The following is a 12,515-nucleotide window of genomic DNA, read 5'->3' on the forward strand; positions in this document are numbered from 1 at the left end:
TTTGTTGTTGGTGCGATTCTTTGTGAAACTGAGCCCCATTTTTCAGATCCACTTCAAAAAGAGTTGTTGTTATCGATCATCTTGTCATTTCAAAAAGCTGCAACCTCTCATTTGCTCAAAATGCAAAAACCATTTGAAGCTATACGCTTAGATATTTACACTGCTAGGTCATGTCTTTCGGGGTCCATCTTTCTGATGTTGCTTGGCTGTGTAAAAATAAATAAAACCTTCAGGGACTGCAGAGCCTCCAGACTGCCCAGACATGTGCAGCTGCAATGGAAGTCGCACAAACAGCAACGCGCTAAACCAGCTCCGGCTTGATGCTCCTACAAAAGTGGGACAGTGTTCGCCTAAAGGAGGGTGAAGTGGTCTTTTGAAGGACGATCTGTGGTTCAATTTCCCATGAGGAAAAACTGAGTCACTGTGTCTGTGTCTTGTTAAACACAAGTGAAGGTGCCTTTCAGGGAAAAAATAAAATAAGGCCAAAGCTGTTTAAGTTGCTGGACAATCATACGTTGCCGTGATGAAAGCTGCAAGGTTGAGCGGAACAGTACGAGCTCAGCAAATCCTTCCCTTGAAAAATAAGGTTAATATAAAATGGTTGGTCCTCAGCCTTTGTGGGACGTTTTAGCCAAGCAGCAAAATCCAAAGATACGTTAAGTTAGACTATCGATTGTTTGAAATGTCACACGAAGCCTTATATGAAAATACAAGGGTGTGCTAGCAAATTTATCTGTACTAAATTGGAAGAGGCAGATCAGAATTTAGAGGCTGTATTTTTTATATATAAAATGCTTGCAAGAATGCCCATAACAATGAATCTCAAGGGTTATTTGGAGTGCAGAAGAAAAATTATTCCATGTTGTCTTGGACACTGGGTTACCTTACAGAGCAGCTGGATTCTTGGGAGATTTGAAAGGTCGGTTACATTAAAAAAAAATAAATAAATCTATCTTCCCAGCCTCCCAGGTATTCATTTGTGGCCAGAATGCAGGGAGGTTTCACATACGCTGACAGTCAATAATGGAAGCATTTCTTCACTTTCTGGGTCCCCATAAAACACAAAAGTGATGCAAGAAATGGTCACAATCTTTCAGCCAATCACTTATGTACATTTCTTTACTGGATCGCTTAGATCCTTTGTTTTGTGAAATGATTTGGAACAATTAAACCTACCTGATGTAAATAGCTTTTTGAATGACCTCAGTTTGGAGAAATGGAGTAATCGGGACCATTTTAACAAACTAACAGCTAGCCTCAGCAAAGTCAAGACCAGAGTGGATTGCTGCCATCGTTCTGCAGTCACGAGAATGCTGTTTTATAAAATTGTACTTCATCATTAATTAATACATAATTATTTGCATATCATTTTATGGTCATTTTAAAGCCCATATAAAGACGAGAGCAGCTAGCTGTAGCACTTCTTATGCAGCCTAGGGTCACTTCCACCAGGATTATCGTCATATTTCTGCCAGATTAACAGTATATAGTGAAATTGAAAGCGATGTTAAGCAATTTAAAACATTTGCATGATCTATTTGAAATTTTTGAGGCTGGAGATGTTTCTATTTCTGCAAACTGAGGACAATCAAGGAGCTATCTACAACTAGTGAAATATTGTTTCACATAGTTCAGACACATGACTGTCAGTATATCCTTTTAGGTAGCTACTTTTTTCCAAGTAGGTACACACAGTTTTATTTAATGTCAGATAGTAAATCCTTTTCGCTGTATTAAATACAGGTTCAATCACAAATAACAACACCTTTGCTAATTGCATATAGTGATATATAATTTATCCCACGTCTTTTCCATTGGTTGGTTAATGGAGTGCAGAGTAAATTGTTTTTGTGGCTAGCTGTATTTTGCTATACTACTGAATTATATGACCAACACTTTAAACTGATTGCTGCAGGATAGCTGTCTGGCGATGAACCGCTGGTGTCTGATTGCTCCTGGAAACTCTCGAAGTTCACATGATGAACTTGAGGACTTCCTCTTCTGCAGAAAATTCACCAACTCAAGCAAACTCAAGATGTTAAGGTCTTCACTTGTCGTAGAGTTTTAACATTGCCCAGATAAGTCATCATGTGCAAATAAGAAAACAAATCTGCACAGTCGCTTTTCCAGCATGAAACGAGGAAATTATGATGTGAAATTGCTGCTTAAAAATGACTGCTTTTACACAGCAGTGGAATAAAGAGACCATCTGGTAACGTCGCTCACATCAAAATGTCACCGTCTAAACTTATTGAATCTGAAATTGCGTGTATTCTCACAAAATTTGATCTGCAGAAATACTAAAGTGGCTTCTGGCATTTCAATATTTTATCTATCGACAATCTCAAAGGCACATAAGAGAAGACAAACCCTAATGCTATAAGGAATAATGTTTATTTCCCACTTTCTTAGACTTATTTCCAGGAACAGTGATGTGAGCACTTATATCCTGTATTTCATAAAAATGTCTACAGAGACTGAACACAGAACATCATGGTCGTGAAATTAAAACGGAAACATTAAATTAAGCACCTTATATTGGAAACAATGACAATGTATTAAATGTATTTCCAAGGAAGCAGAATTGAAGAACATCCCAATAGTCCAATAAACTGGGTAACAAACCAGATTTCATTGAGAAATGCAACCAAATCTTTATATTTACATTGAGAAGTTGCCTTTTGGCTCTGTTACTACATAATGGGCTAATCTAAACAATGACTGTAGACTTGGCTGTGCCTTTTTATATGGGGGAATTAATAAACAAATAATCAGGTTTGTCTTACTGACATCATTGTCGTCTGAGGACAGCCTCGTGTGCATGAAGTTAATTAATTTTCAGAGTTCCCAGTACATGAAAAAACAACCCAAATGTGAATTTTCCCCCTAGCCTCAATTTTACATTAGGGTAAGATGATTAATTTATTGTACATCACATGAACGTAGGATCGCAAAAACAAAAGTAAAACAGAACACACTTTCCACAGTATGAATGCATGTAAATTGCACAAAGATTAGATATCTTTAGGCTACAAAACCATCAATAAAGTGTAAACAATGTGCAAAAAAAAGAACAAGGTTTAAGTGAACTCTGCATTTTATATTAGCATAATGCTGTTTCTCTGGGTCACGTTTTTAAAAAATAATTCAGCATTTGTTATCATAGAATAAAATTTATCTTAACAAACAGCCATGGCTACTTTGGTTTCCTTTTTTGATGAAGCAGGGAAAGATGATAAGGACAGCATGGGGGTGCGACGATTTTACAAAATATACATCTGGTTTTCACAACCACGGTTGATTTAAAATGTCTGTGTTTTTGCGTGAATGCGCTGCGTGTACTTTTAGGGATTTTCAAAGTGCGACGTCTGATAAAACGATGTACAAAGATTGAGAAATCGATTTGTGGTTTGTTTCCTCCTTGCAATAATACAAGCGTCCATACTATAATCCAAAGTGCATTGGATAAGGAATAAAAATATGGTTAAAATATGCTAGCTGGTTTTGGAAAACTCAAATGCTTATTTATTCCAGAGCAGCATGTCAGCTATGGTTTGGATCAATAAATAACCAAATAGGAAAAGTAGTATATATTTAACCAAATGTTCAGCGTTTTCTAAGTGTTTCATAGCTGTTGTTAGAGTCAACAGTGGAATTTAATGTGGTTTGTTTGTTTAACTCCCTCCAAGTGCAGTTTGAAAGTAAAGACTTTATGGTGATCGCATCTCAACGATTGTAGCCTTTTAGTTGTTTGGTTCCAGTCCCTCTAGATGGTCTGGGATGGGTAGACCGGTGAGAATCGTCAGACACTTATTCCACACATTGAACACGGGACACACAGGCTGAACAAAAGAAACATTAAACGTGTGGAGGTGCTGTGAGCCCACGGCGTCGTAGAAGGACAGGTATCCGGCATCGTAATCGAGCAGGATCCCAATGCGACGTAGGTGGGGCGATGGCTCGATGGCCAGCTCCTTGCTGTTATGGCGAACCACCCAGGAGTTGTTGCAGCGGCAGAGCACCCAGGAGGCCGAGTTCTTGCCGATCCACTCATGCTTGGGGGCTGATTTGTAGGCAACACCTACAGCGTACCTGTTTCAAGAGATCAAATTCTTTTTTTAATGTGAAACCTTCATTGAAGCTCTGTAAATTATTATTAGAAATATGATTCTTACCATGTGCTTCCTCCTATCAAAGCCTCCCAGTAGTGACGCCCACTGTCAATATAGACGTTTCCCACCACGCCGTAGCTGCTCTGGCTGGAGAACCGATCCTGGCTGTGGCCTTTCTTGGAAGTGGTTTCATCCCGCTCCACCGTCAGATTATCATGTGACACCTTCAGCTTCTTGTGAGCAGATTTGGGGTCCAGTTTAAATGGCTGACCTGTTTGTTAAACAGTTTTACTTTTAAAGATAAATTTCAGTTTTACAAATAGAAACACAATGGCTTTGCGCGTCTTGATTTCCTTACTGTTGGTCTTCAGAGTCCCTGGTTCACTGCTCCGGCTTCCTGCTTGATTAATGGCCTTTACAACGAAGATGTACTTGGTGCCACTTTGCAAACCGTGCACCGTGTAGTGGTTCTGCTTGATGTTAGGAACAATCATCCAACTTTCCAATGAATTACATAGACCTAAGTAATAAAAACAACAGTTGTTTAAACTTTTATACTATTTAAAAGGCGAAGCTATGGAAAAGAGACTTTATTTTAGGATTATTTGAAGACTTCATACAGTTTTAGCACATAAACCAATTTCCAGGACAGGAGGGATGTATAACTGTGTGACAAGAGAGTGCTCTAAATTGAAAAGGATGTGTGAGCCTTTGGCAGTGGAACAGGTAAGAGGGTGAGAAAAGGCACAAGAGGAAACAATTCACACCTCGTTGACTTCATACCAGCACTATGCTTTCTGCTGTGTGTGTGCGTCTTGAGTGTGTGTTTATTTAATGGTACCTCAGCTTTTTCCACTCTGTTTCCTAAGGCAAGCGTGTGTGTGTGTGGGTGTATGTTTACCCTTCTAGTCAGGGCTTTGTTTACCTGAGGGATCTGACTTGGTTAGTTCATGCTTTTTGCTGGCCACCCAGAAGTTTAAACTAAAAATGGTCTTCCATAATGAGCATCCACGGTTTGTTTTCTGTTCTTAATATATTGCATAAATGTTGGATTACCATAGATTACCACCATCTCTTAAGACATGCTACTTTGCCTATAAAATGAAATAGGCAAGTTCAACAGAGGCACAATTTAACTGGTGTACAAATCAAAACCTGAATTTTTTAATGATGTTTAACTGTTATTAGAAAGTGATGGGGGAACATCACATAAAAACATAAAAAGAACCTAAAAAGAACAGTAGTCACAGGGCTGAAGTAGTAAGTAAGTGTGAGAGTGATCCGGCATCGTAGCTTGATGGGGTGATGTAGTGATGAGGTGGTTTGTTTGACCAGCCGGATGTGGGATTTAAAAATGGAAGATACCATCATATTTTGTTATTTTACATGTCAGTCCTGCTGAGCCTCGTTTAGATCCACAATCCCAGCCTCTTTTTAAAAAAAAAACCTTAATTGTTGTTGGATGTGACCACAAAACTAGCTAACTGGACTGTCTCCAATAGCTGTAACTACAGGTAAAAACTTTTTGCTCAAACTTTTACATGCAAAAAAAATTAGTTAATAACTGACACACTAGGATTTAGTTTAATTATATTTAAAAATTTGAAGAAAGTGACAAAACAAGCATGAACTGCTAATTGAGCAGAAATTAAACATTGTTAGCCTAGCATAGTACAATAATTTTTTTTTTTTTTTCAGTTTTGCATTTGAAATCTGATGTTCAGACACATTTAAGCTAGCTGCAAGGTAAATATACATTACATCTTACCACCTTTTTGGGGAATTGGTGTAAAACTTTCAGAAATAACTATTTTCTTTAAACAATTTGAAGAATATAGCACTTCTTGCGGGTCTAATTTGACTTCTAATCATTTATTTCTAACATGATATTGAGCTGGACACAAGTTAGGGGTATTGTTTTGTTTGTTCTTGAACTTCTAGCATGGTGATTTATCTGAATTGCTCCGGGGGGAATTGTCTGGCACTTGACTCTGATGCTGACGGTAGCACCCCTGTCATTAGTAAATGTGATAAGAGTGAGAATAAAACATCACACCATCTCACTGAACAAAAGGGGACAGGGATATGATAGCAAGAGGGGAAATAAAATGTCACATTAGTGTCATAAACGTCACTTCTTAATATGCTTTAAGAAAAGAAGTAATAAGGGCATAATGAAAAAAGTGGCAATCTTATGAAGATAGAAGAAGAGAAAATGAGAATGTTTCATTAGTGTCCAAGCAAAAAAAAGGAAAATGAGAGAAAAAGGGTCAAGAAATAGTTGTAGATTTTTCATACAAAGTGTTTGAATCTTTAAAGAACCCTTCAGAAAACAGTAGATGAAAGACTGAAAGGAGGCGGTTTTATTGAAAGGCAGCGAGAGACCTCGTCTTTGGGTGCCTTGACCCCATTTTCATCCTCATAGCTGCTGCTCATTCAAGTGTGCTCAAAATGTTTAGGGACTTGTGTGTATCTGAGTAATGTGTATGTCTGGGTGTCTGTTGTTCTACAGGACACTGTGTCACTAAGTATGCATCTGAGATGATTTGTTTTCTAGCTGCCATCTCTCCTAAAACATCTCAATCCTTCTGGGTCACCTGGTTGGTTTGGGAAGACAAAAAAATGCATGTTCACCTGGGTTCCTTTGTGTGATTAAAAGGTCATGATGATATTCACAATTTGCAGAAGAAATCTACTAGATCCTGTTGACCTCGCCAACAATTAACAACAATTCACGACAGAAAGGAAGAAGATTCTTATGATGGCTAAAGATTTTCCAAAACAAAAAAGAATCAGTTGTAGCTCAGGTTTTCTTTAACATTATTTACAATTTTGAAGGTTATTGGTGGCAAGGCGTCAAATTAATAAAAAAAATGGTAAAAACTTAAGATTTGGTGTTTTTTTAAGACACAAAGCAATGCTGGGTTTGTGAAGTAGTATTTCTGAAAATGTCTGTTTTATATCTGTGGGATTACACAGACGATTGTCAAAATAATATTCACTTTTCAAAGTTCATTTTAAAAGAAAACTGTTTATCTTTCTTCACCAAAACCAGAATTTGCATGTGTTTGAGAGCTGCAAACACCAAAAACGGCTCCTTTCAAGAAATGGTTGTGTTAATCTGGACAGCTTCTAAAGCTATAATTTTGTAGAATAAATCTAAGTACCAACAAATTTGACCAGATCTCACTTGTTTGATCATTTCAGTCTGTGAACAATAGATGATAAATGACATTATTAAAAGGAAGCATATATTTTTATGTTAAAAACTCTCATCTTGAAGGAGCCAACCTGCAAGATATTAGATTAGCTTTAGCCACCATTCTTGCTGGTTTTCTTTAAACACTTTAATTTTCAGTCCTAATTAATGGGATAGAACTAAGTATAATTCAGTATAAATATAAATGAGTTATAACTGAGCAGACCATAAGAATTGTGCATAAAAGCTGAAGTCAAAAAGCTATGAAGAGCCACAAAAAATAATGGTTTCAAAAAAGGTAAAAAAAGCCCCATGGTAAATTTCCAGAGTCACAACTTTAATCTATAACTTGTTCGTCCTGCTGATATTTGTGTATATTTTAGAAACAGGCTCAAGATTTATTAAATATGTAGAGGGTTTATAGTTTATCCTACATTTAGTTTTAAAAATTCTAAACAATCTGTATGTTCACGTGTAACCACTTTTAAAACAGATTGCGTTAAATGGATTTTAAGAGTCTAAATGGTTCTTTTTTCCATAAGCTGCATGCAGCAGCCACTGACACAACTCCAAATTAGTATGCTCGAGAACAGGCCTCTTCAGTTTTACTTTCCTTCCAAGGTAATGTGTTCAAAAAGCCCTCGACAACAAAATCCTCACCATCTGGCGGTTCAAACACCCTTGAGTTCACATAAAAAGCTCACTGTCCCTCTAACAAAGCCTGAATAGGCTGCTTGAAATCCATTTGGCCGTTTCCAAAAACTTCAGCTGATCAACTCGAACCTAATTCAAGTTTTCCCTCTTCACTCATGCACTTACTGACGATGTTGGACTGTCCGGTGAAGATGGCGTACTGAAGCTCATAGGACACAATTGAGAACTCATCATCAGACGTCCAGTGGACGCTGATGGTGTCGTAGGAAGCCGTGCACAACTCTTCCCTAATGCATGGAGCGCTTGGAGCTGTAGAAAAAAAAGACAAGAAACATTATCTAAAATATGTTTAGTTCAAGTTGAAAACTACACTGTCGATATCCCCAAATTATGCCCCTTTCACACAGACCCTAACGGTCCCGGCTCCACTCTACTCGGCTCGCTTTGTGAGTGTTACATCTGCATTTTTTTCGCACTCGGTCCCTGCTTCTTTGGTCCCTGCTTCAGAGTAGGGCCAGCCAGGTGGGCGGCGCCAGCTTAGCTCCTGTTCACTCATTGGTCGTGGGTGTGACCAGATGCGAGCATAAAGAGCGAAGGTAGGAATATAAACAACAGCGTTAGCTTACCCTGCAGCGTTTCTGCCGTCTGTCCCCCAGCTGAAGGCACTGAAAAACCTGAAATCTCCGGCTGATAACAGCCGTCCTACTCCGCACAACAATGGCGGCATCCAGAGCATTTCTTCCACCGTGCCTCTCTTCCTGAAGTCTCAGGAGAATTCCCATAAGTTTAAAAAACAGCAACAACACAGGGCCAACGTTGTCTGTAGCGCTTCCGTTGTTTACACAACTGGCGCCAAGTTTCTGTAGCGCACCCCCCAGCGCCACGGCCCCGCCCCCCGCAACACGAGGAGGCGTTCCTCTGCTACCGACCAAACTGGCCTGTGTGAACGCGATGCATTCTTTATAGAGCCGAGCCGAGTAGAGCCGGACTTCTGAATTAGAGCCTGTGTAAAAGGGGCATTAGTAACACTAATAGGTTTTGTTTCAATGACATGAGCCATATTTGAGCTTTTACTTCCTTTAAATGGCTCAATTTATGAGTTTATGGGTTTTATTTAGGACGTCAAATAGGTTAAAAATGATTTTTCCAAACAGTAGGTTGAACATTCAAAGCAAATTAAATTATTAATCTTAATTAATTAATATTTCCCGCTGCCTTTCATTCCAGAGTTTTAGATTTAAATTATCTTATGTGGAGAAACGATGATAGCTGTACATTCAGTGATGATTTCCTAAAAGTTTTCATTAAAGTCCGCCCAGTAGTTTATTAGATATTATGCTAAATGACAGACACATAAACACACACGCACACAAACAGATATTTGCAAAAGCCTTGTTGCCTTTCGGTGGTGGGCGATAAAATGGAAAGCTGATCGCAATAATGCAGCAGGAAAAGAACATCACAATCCTTTTGAAAGTAGAGGGGGAAAAAAAAAGGCACAAATCATTCTATACCCAGAGACGGTAGATAGACTTTAACACTCAGATAGCTTTGCACTGTTCTTTACCCTACAGTGAACTAAATAAAATAAATTCCTTCTGCATTTAATCCATGAAGCTACTTGGCGAAAGAGAATAGATTGGTAGAGAAACAAAGATACAAAGGCCTGCTTGAAATGGTTGTAAAGCCACTTCTTATCTCTTTCTGTGTCTGTCACTTTCTCCCACTCCCAGGCCTTCTGTCATGAGTGGCTGCACATAGTGGAATGATTCAGACTGATTCACTGAGTGAAAAGGCCCTCCAGCGAAGCCCTCATGCATCGCAGAGAATAAATATGAGCCAGTCATTTTCACAGACCTTTAAACCCACTGCTCGGGATGCAGTTTTCTTTTTTTTCTTTCTTCTTTTTAGTTTTAGCTATAGTGTCCTGATAATTCACACAGTGGCATTTTGATGGCTCCTTAAAAATGGGACATAGGGAATTAATGCTGAAAATTAATTTTAAGTTAAAAGACTGCGGTACTTAAAGACGGAAGCTTCAAAGGAATTCGAAACTTAAAGCTTAAAGAGAATTTTTCACATGGAACAAAATCAAAAGACCTGATTCCAAGCCTTGTAAAATGACACACATAAAAATGACTATTTAGATTAATTAGTAATCTGTTTCTCAACATATGGAGAAGGTTTACCTGTGAGGTAATCCAGATTCTCCAGCAGCTTCTTTTCCCTGGTAAAGTCCAGGGCAAACGTGTCGAAGGTGTCAGTGAGGTGTATCTCAGGGATCAGCACCTGCGTTGATGCAGTTGCCATGGAAACCCTAAATTATAAGTCGTGAGATGCACAGGAATATTACCATTTCAAGTTGTCTCGTAGAATCACTGTTTAGCATTTTGCATCAGGTATCAGACGTGGTACCAGAGATGTACATGTTTTCTGTGCCTAAATCCAGCTTAGCAATTATGGAGAACTCTTCGGACTGCATCTATGCTTCGTTGTTGTTGTTGACGATTTGATCTTTCCAACATGATCATTTACGATCAGGTGTGAACTGTTCATGTCTGATGATGTGAGAAATTATTGGAAAAGAGTTCAGTAGAAACACTAATGGAGGTTTTAAAGAGCTTGAGATGAAAATCAATGCCCTATCTGCAAAATGAGACACTATCTGTCAGAGTTGAGCCAAATGGCGTAGCTGGCGATTGACTAGCCAATCCATGTTTTTCTTATCCAAATTTTTGGTCATGACCTGCTGATAGATACCTTAAAAATAAACCCAGATTCAAGGTGTTTTTGAGCCAAACAGTTAAGGGTTATAAGGACTGTTAGTGCCTCTCTGGAGTAGTTGTAAGGACCTATGTGTTTGCTGTGATTTCACAGTCAGTGCAACCACTTATGTACATGACATTCACCACCACCAACAAAAGAGGACATTCAAGTTGGAGACGTGTCCTGTGGATATTTAGTTTAGTTTTAAAAGTGCAGTATGAAAAAGCACTAAGGCATTTAAAAACAATTATGAGTCAAGACTTATGTGACAGGTCAGTCTACTTTGTGCTGCATGTGTTCTAAGAACACATCGTAGCAGGCATCAGCGAAAATTAGGAAGTAAAGTTAGCAATGCAATTGTAATTGCATTGGTGCAGATGCTTTAAGAGTATTTACAGTAATTTAGAGTATTTACAGTAATTTGCTCAGCTGATACATTTATGGATGGACCAACAAAGTTCTCTTACATCCCTAGAGAGTTCCTACTGAGCTAAGAAAGGACCTACTCCAAAGTAGGAGCTTCCAATAAATGTTATATTGACTGTGAACTGTCATAGTAACGACAAACTACCTCAAATGGTTATAAAGACTGTGAAGTTGTCCCCTGCACTCCAGAAACAACTAAAATGGTGTCTATCACTAGTTCCACCACATCTAAAAAGGACCGTTAAAGTGGTTTGGACAACTGTCAAAGACACCAACAGTCCACTTGAGGAGTTATGTCCAACGAGGAGGGGACCCTGTGGAACTTTCTGTCCTAATAAATGAAGCTCTGTGGATTAGATCCTGATTAAAATGAAGCTTTTGTTTGAAGGACTACGGGATAATGATTTCTTTTTATATCGCTACCCTCATTTCTCCCGAGAAAACCCATAATGGACACTAGGTTCTGCTTTTAAGTGCCAAATCAATTATTCAAAGAGATGAGGGAGAGCGTGAAATAAGGTTAGGCTAAATAAGACAGGAGTTCCCTCTCATCTTTTCTTGAGGAAGTTTTCAAACTGGCTCTGGATGTATGTTTGCGCTCTCATCTTTGAGCTAGACGTTAGCGTGATGTGCTGAATAACGGTGCCACGCGTGGGCAAGGTGTAGGCTGTCTGACCTCTCGTTGATGCTCTTGGCCGTCTGCAGGAAGCGAGCGTGATCGGTTTCTTTCAGCGTCTGATCAGCCTGTGCGATGAGGGCGGAGGACCTCTCGATGCACTGCTTGCAGTTGGAAATCTGTTGGGCCAGCTTCCGAAGCCTTTGAGCCTGGAAACGTTGGCGTAAAGAGTTCTCAGAAGAGAGCTTTTGAGACGGCTCGAACAGTCAGAGAAAGAATGCATGAAAAATAGCCTCAGCTAGATGAGAATGCTGTGGATCATTGGAGACGAGATCAGATTATGAGCTGATGACAGGAGATGATCCAGAAGTATGGAGTTTTATGGGCACATGGAGATGGATGTTAACATTTCAAAGCCACTAATACACAAAAAGGTTAAATCCAGGGTTGACTGATGCGAGAAATCCTGTGTCCCTGCTTGATATCAGTGTCTGAGAAAGAAAATTATTGCAAAGGGCATGAGCTCATCCATCCTTAGCTAAAGTTCTAAGGACTGAGACTTAATTTGTTTTGACCTTCCTTCCTGTCGCTTGTTATAAAAGGAAATGTTTTAAAGCCTTTTGCAACTGTAAAGAATGATAAATCCGACACTTTGAGATAAAACCTTCTTTGTTTTACAGTTCTCAAACTGAATATGAACAAGGCAGAGGTGTTTAATGAAAAAGTTGACTAGGAAGTAATC

General features: G+C 38.9%; 1 protein-coding gene across 1 annotated transcript in view; it reads right to left on the minus strand.

The window, feature by feature from the left end:
* Positions 1-2,378: 2,378 nt before the first annotated feature.
* Positions 2,379-12,515, minus strand: part of LOC108244316 (E3 ubiquitin-protein ligase Midline-1) — a 38,277-nt gene continuing 28,140 nt past the window's right edge. The window contains exons 5-10 of the mRNA XM_017430419.3: positions 11,834-11,982; positions 10,155-10,282; positions 8,131-8,274; positions 4,471-4,632; positions 4,176-4,383; positions 2,379-4,092 (exon numbers count right to left, since the gene is read on the minus strand). Coding sequence (XP_017285908.1) covers positions 3,744-4,092; positions 4,176-4,383; positions 4,471-4,632; positions 8,131-8,274; positions 10,155-10,282; positions 11,834-11,982 — 1,140 coding nt within the window. The 3' untranslated portion in view covers positions 2,379-3,743. The remainder of the gene's footprint in view (positions 4,093-4,175; positions 4,384-4,470; positions 4,633-8,130; positions 8,275-10,154; positions 10,283-11,833; positions 11,983-12,515) is intronic.

The sequence above is a fragment of the Kryptolebias marmoratus genome, linkage group LG23, assembly GCF_001649575.2.
Source record: "Kryptolebias marmoratus isolate JLee-2015 linkage group LG23, ASM164957v2, whole genome shotgun sequence".
In the NCBI taxonomy this organism is placed as follows: Eukaryota; Metazoa; Chordata; class Actinopteri; order Cyprinodontiformes; family Rivulidae; genus Kryptolebias; species Kryptolebias marmoratus.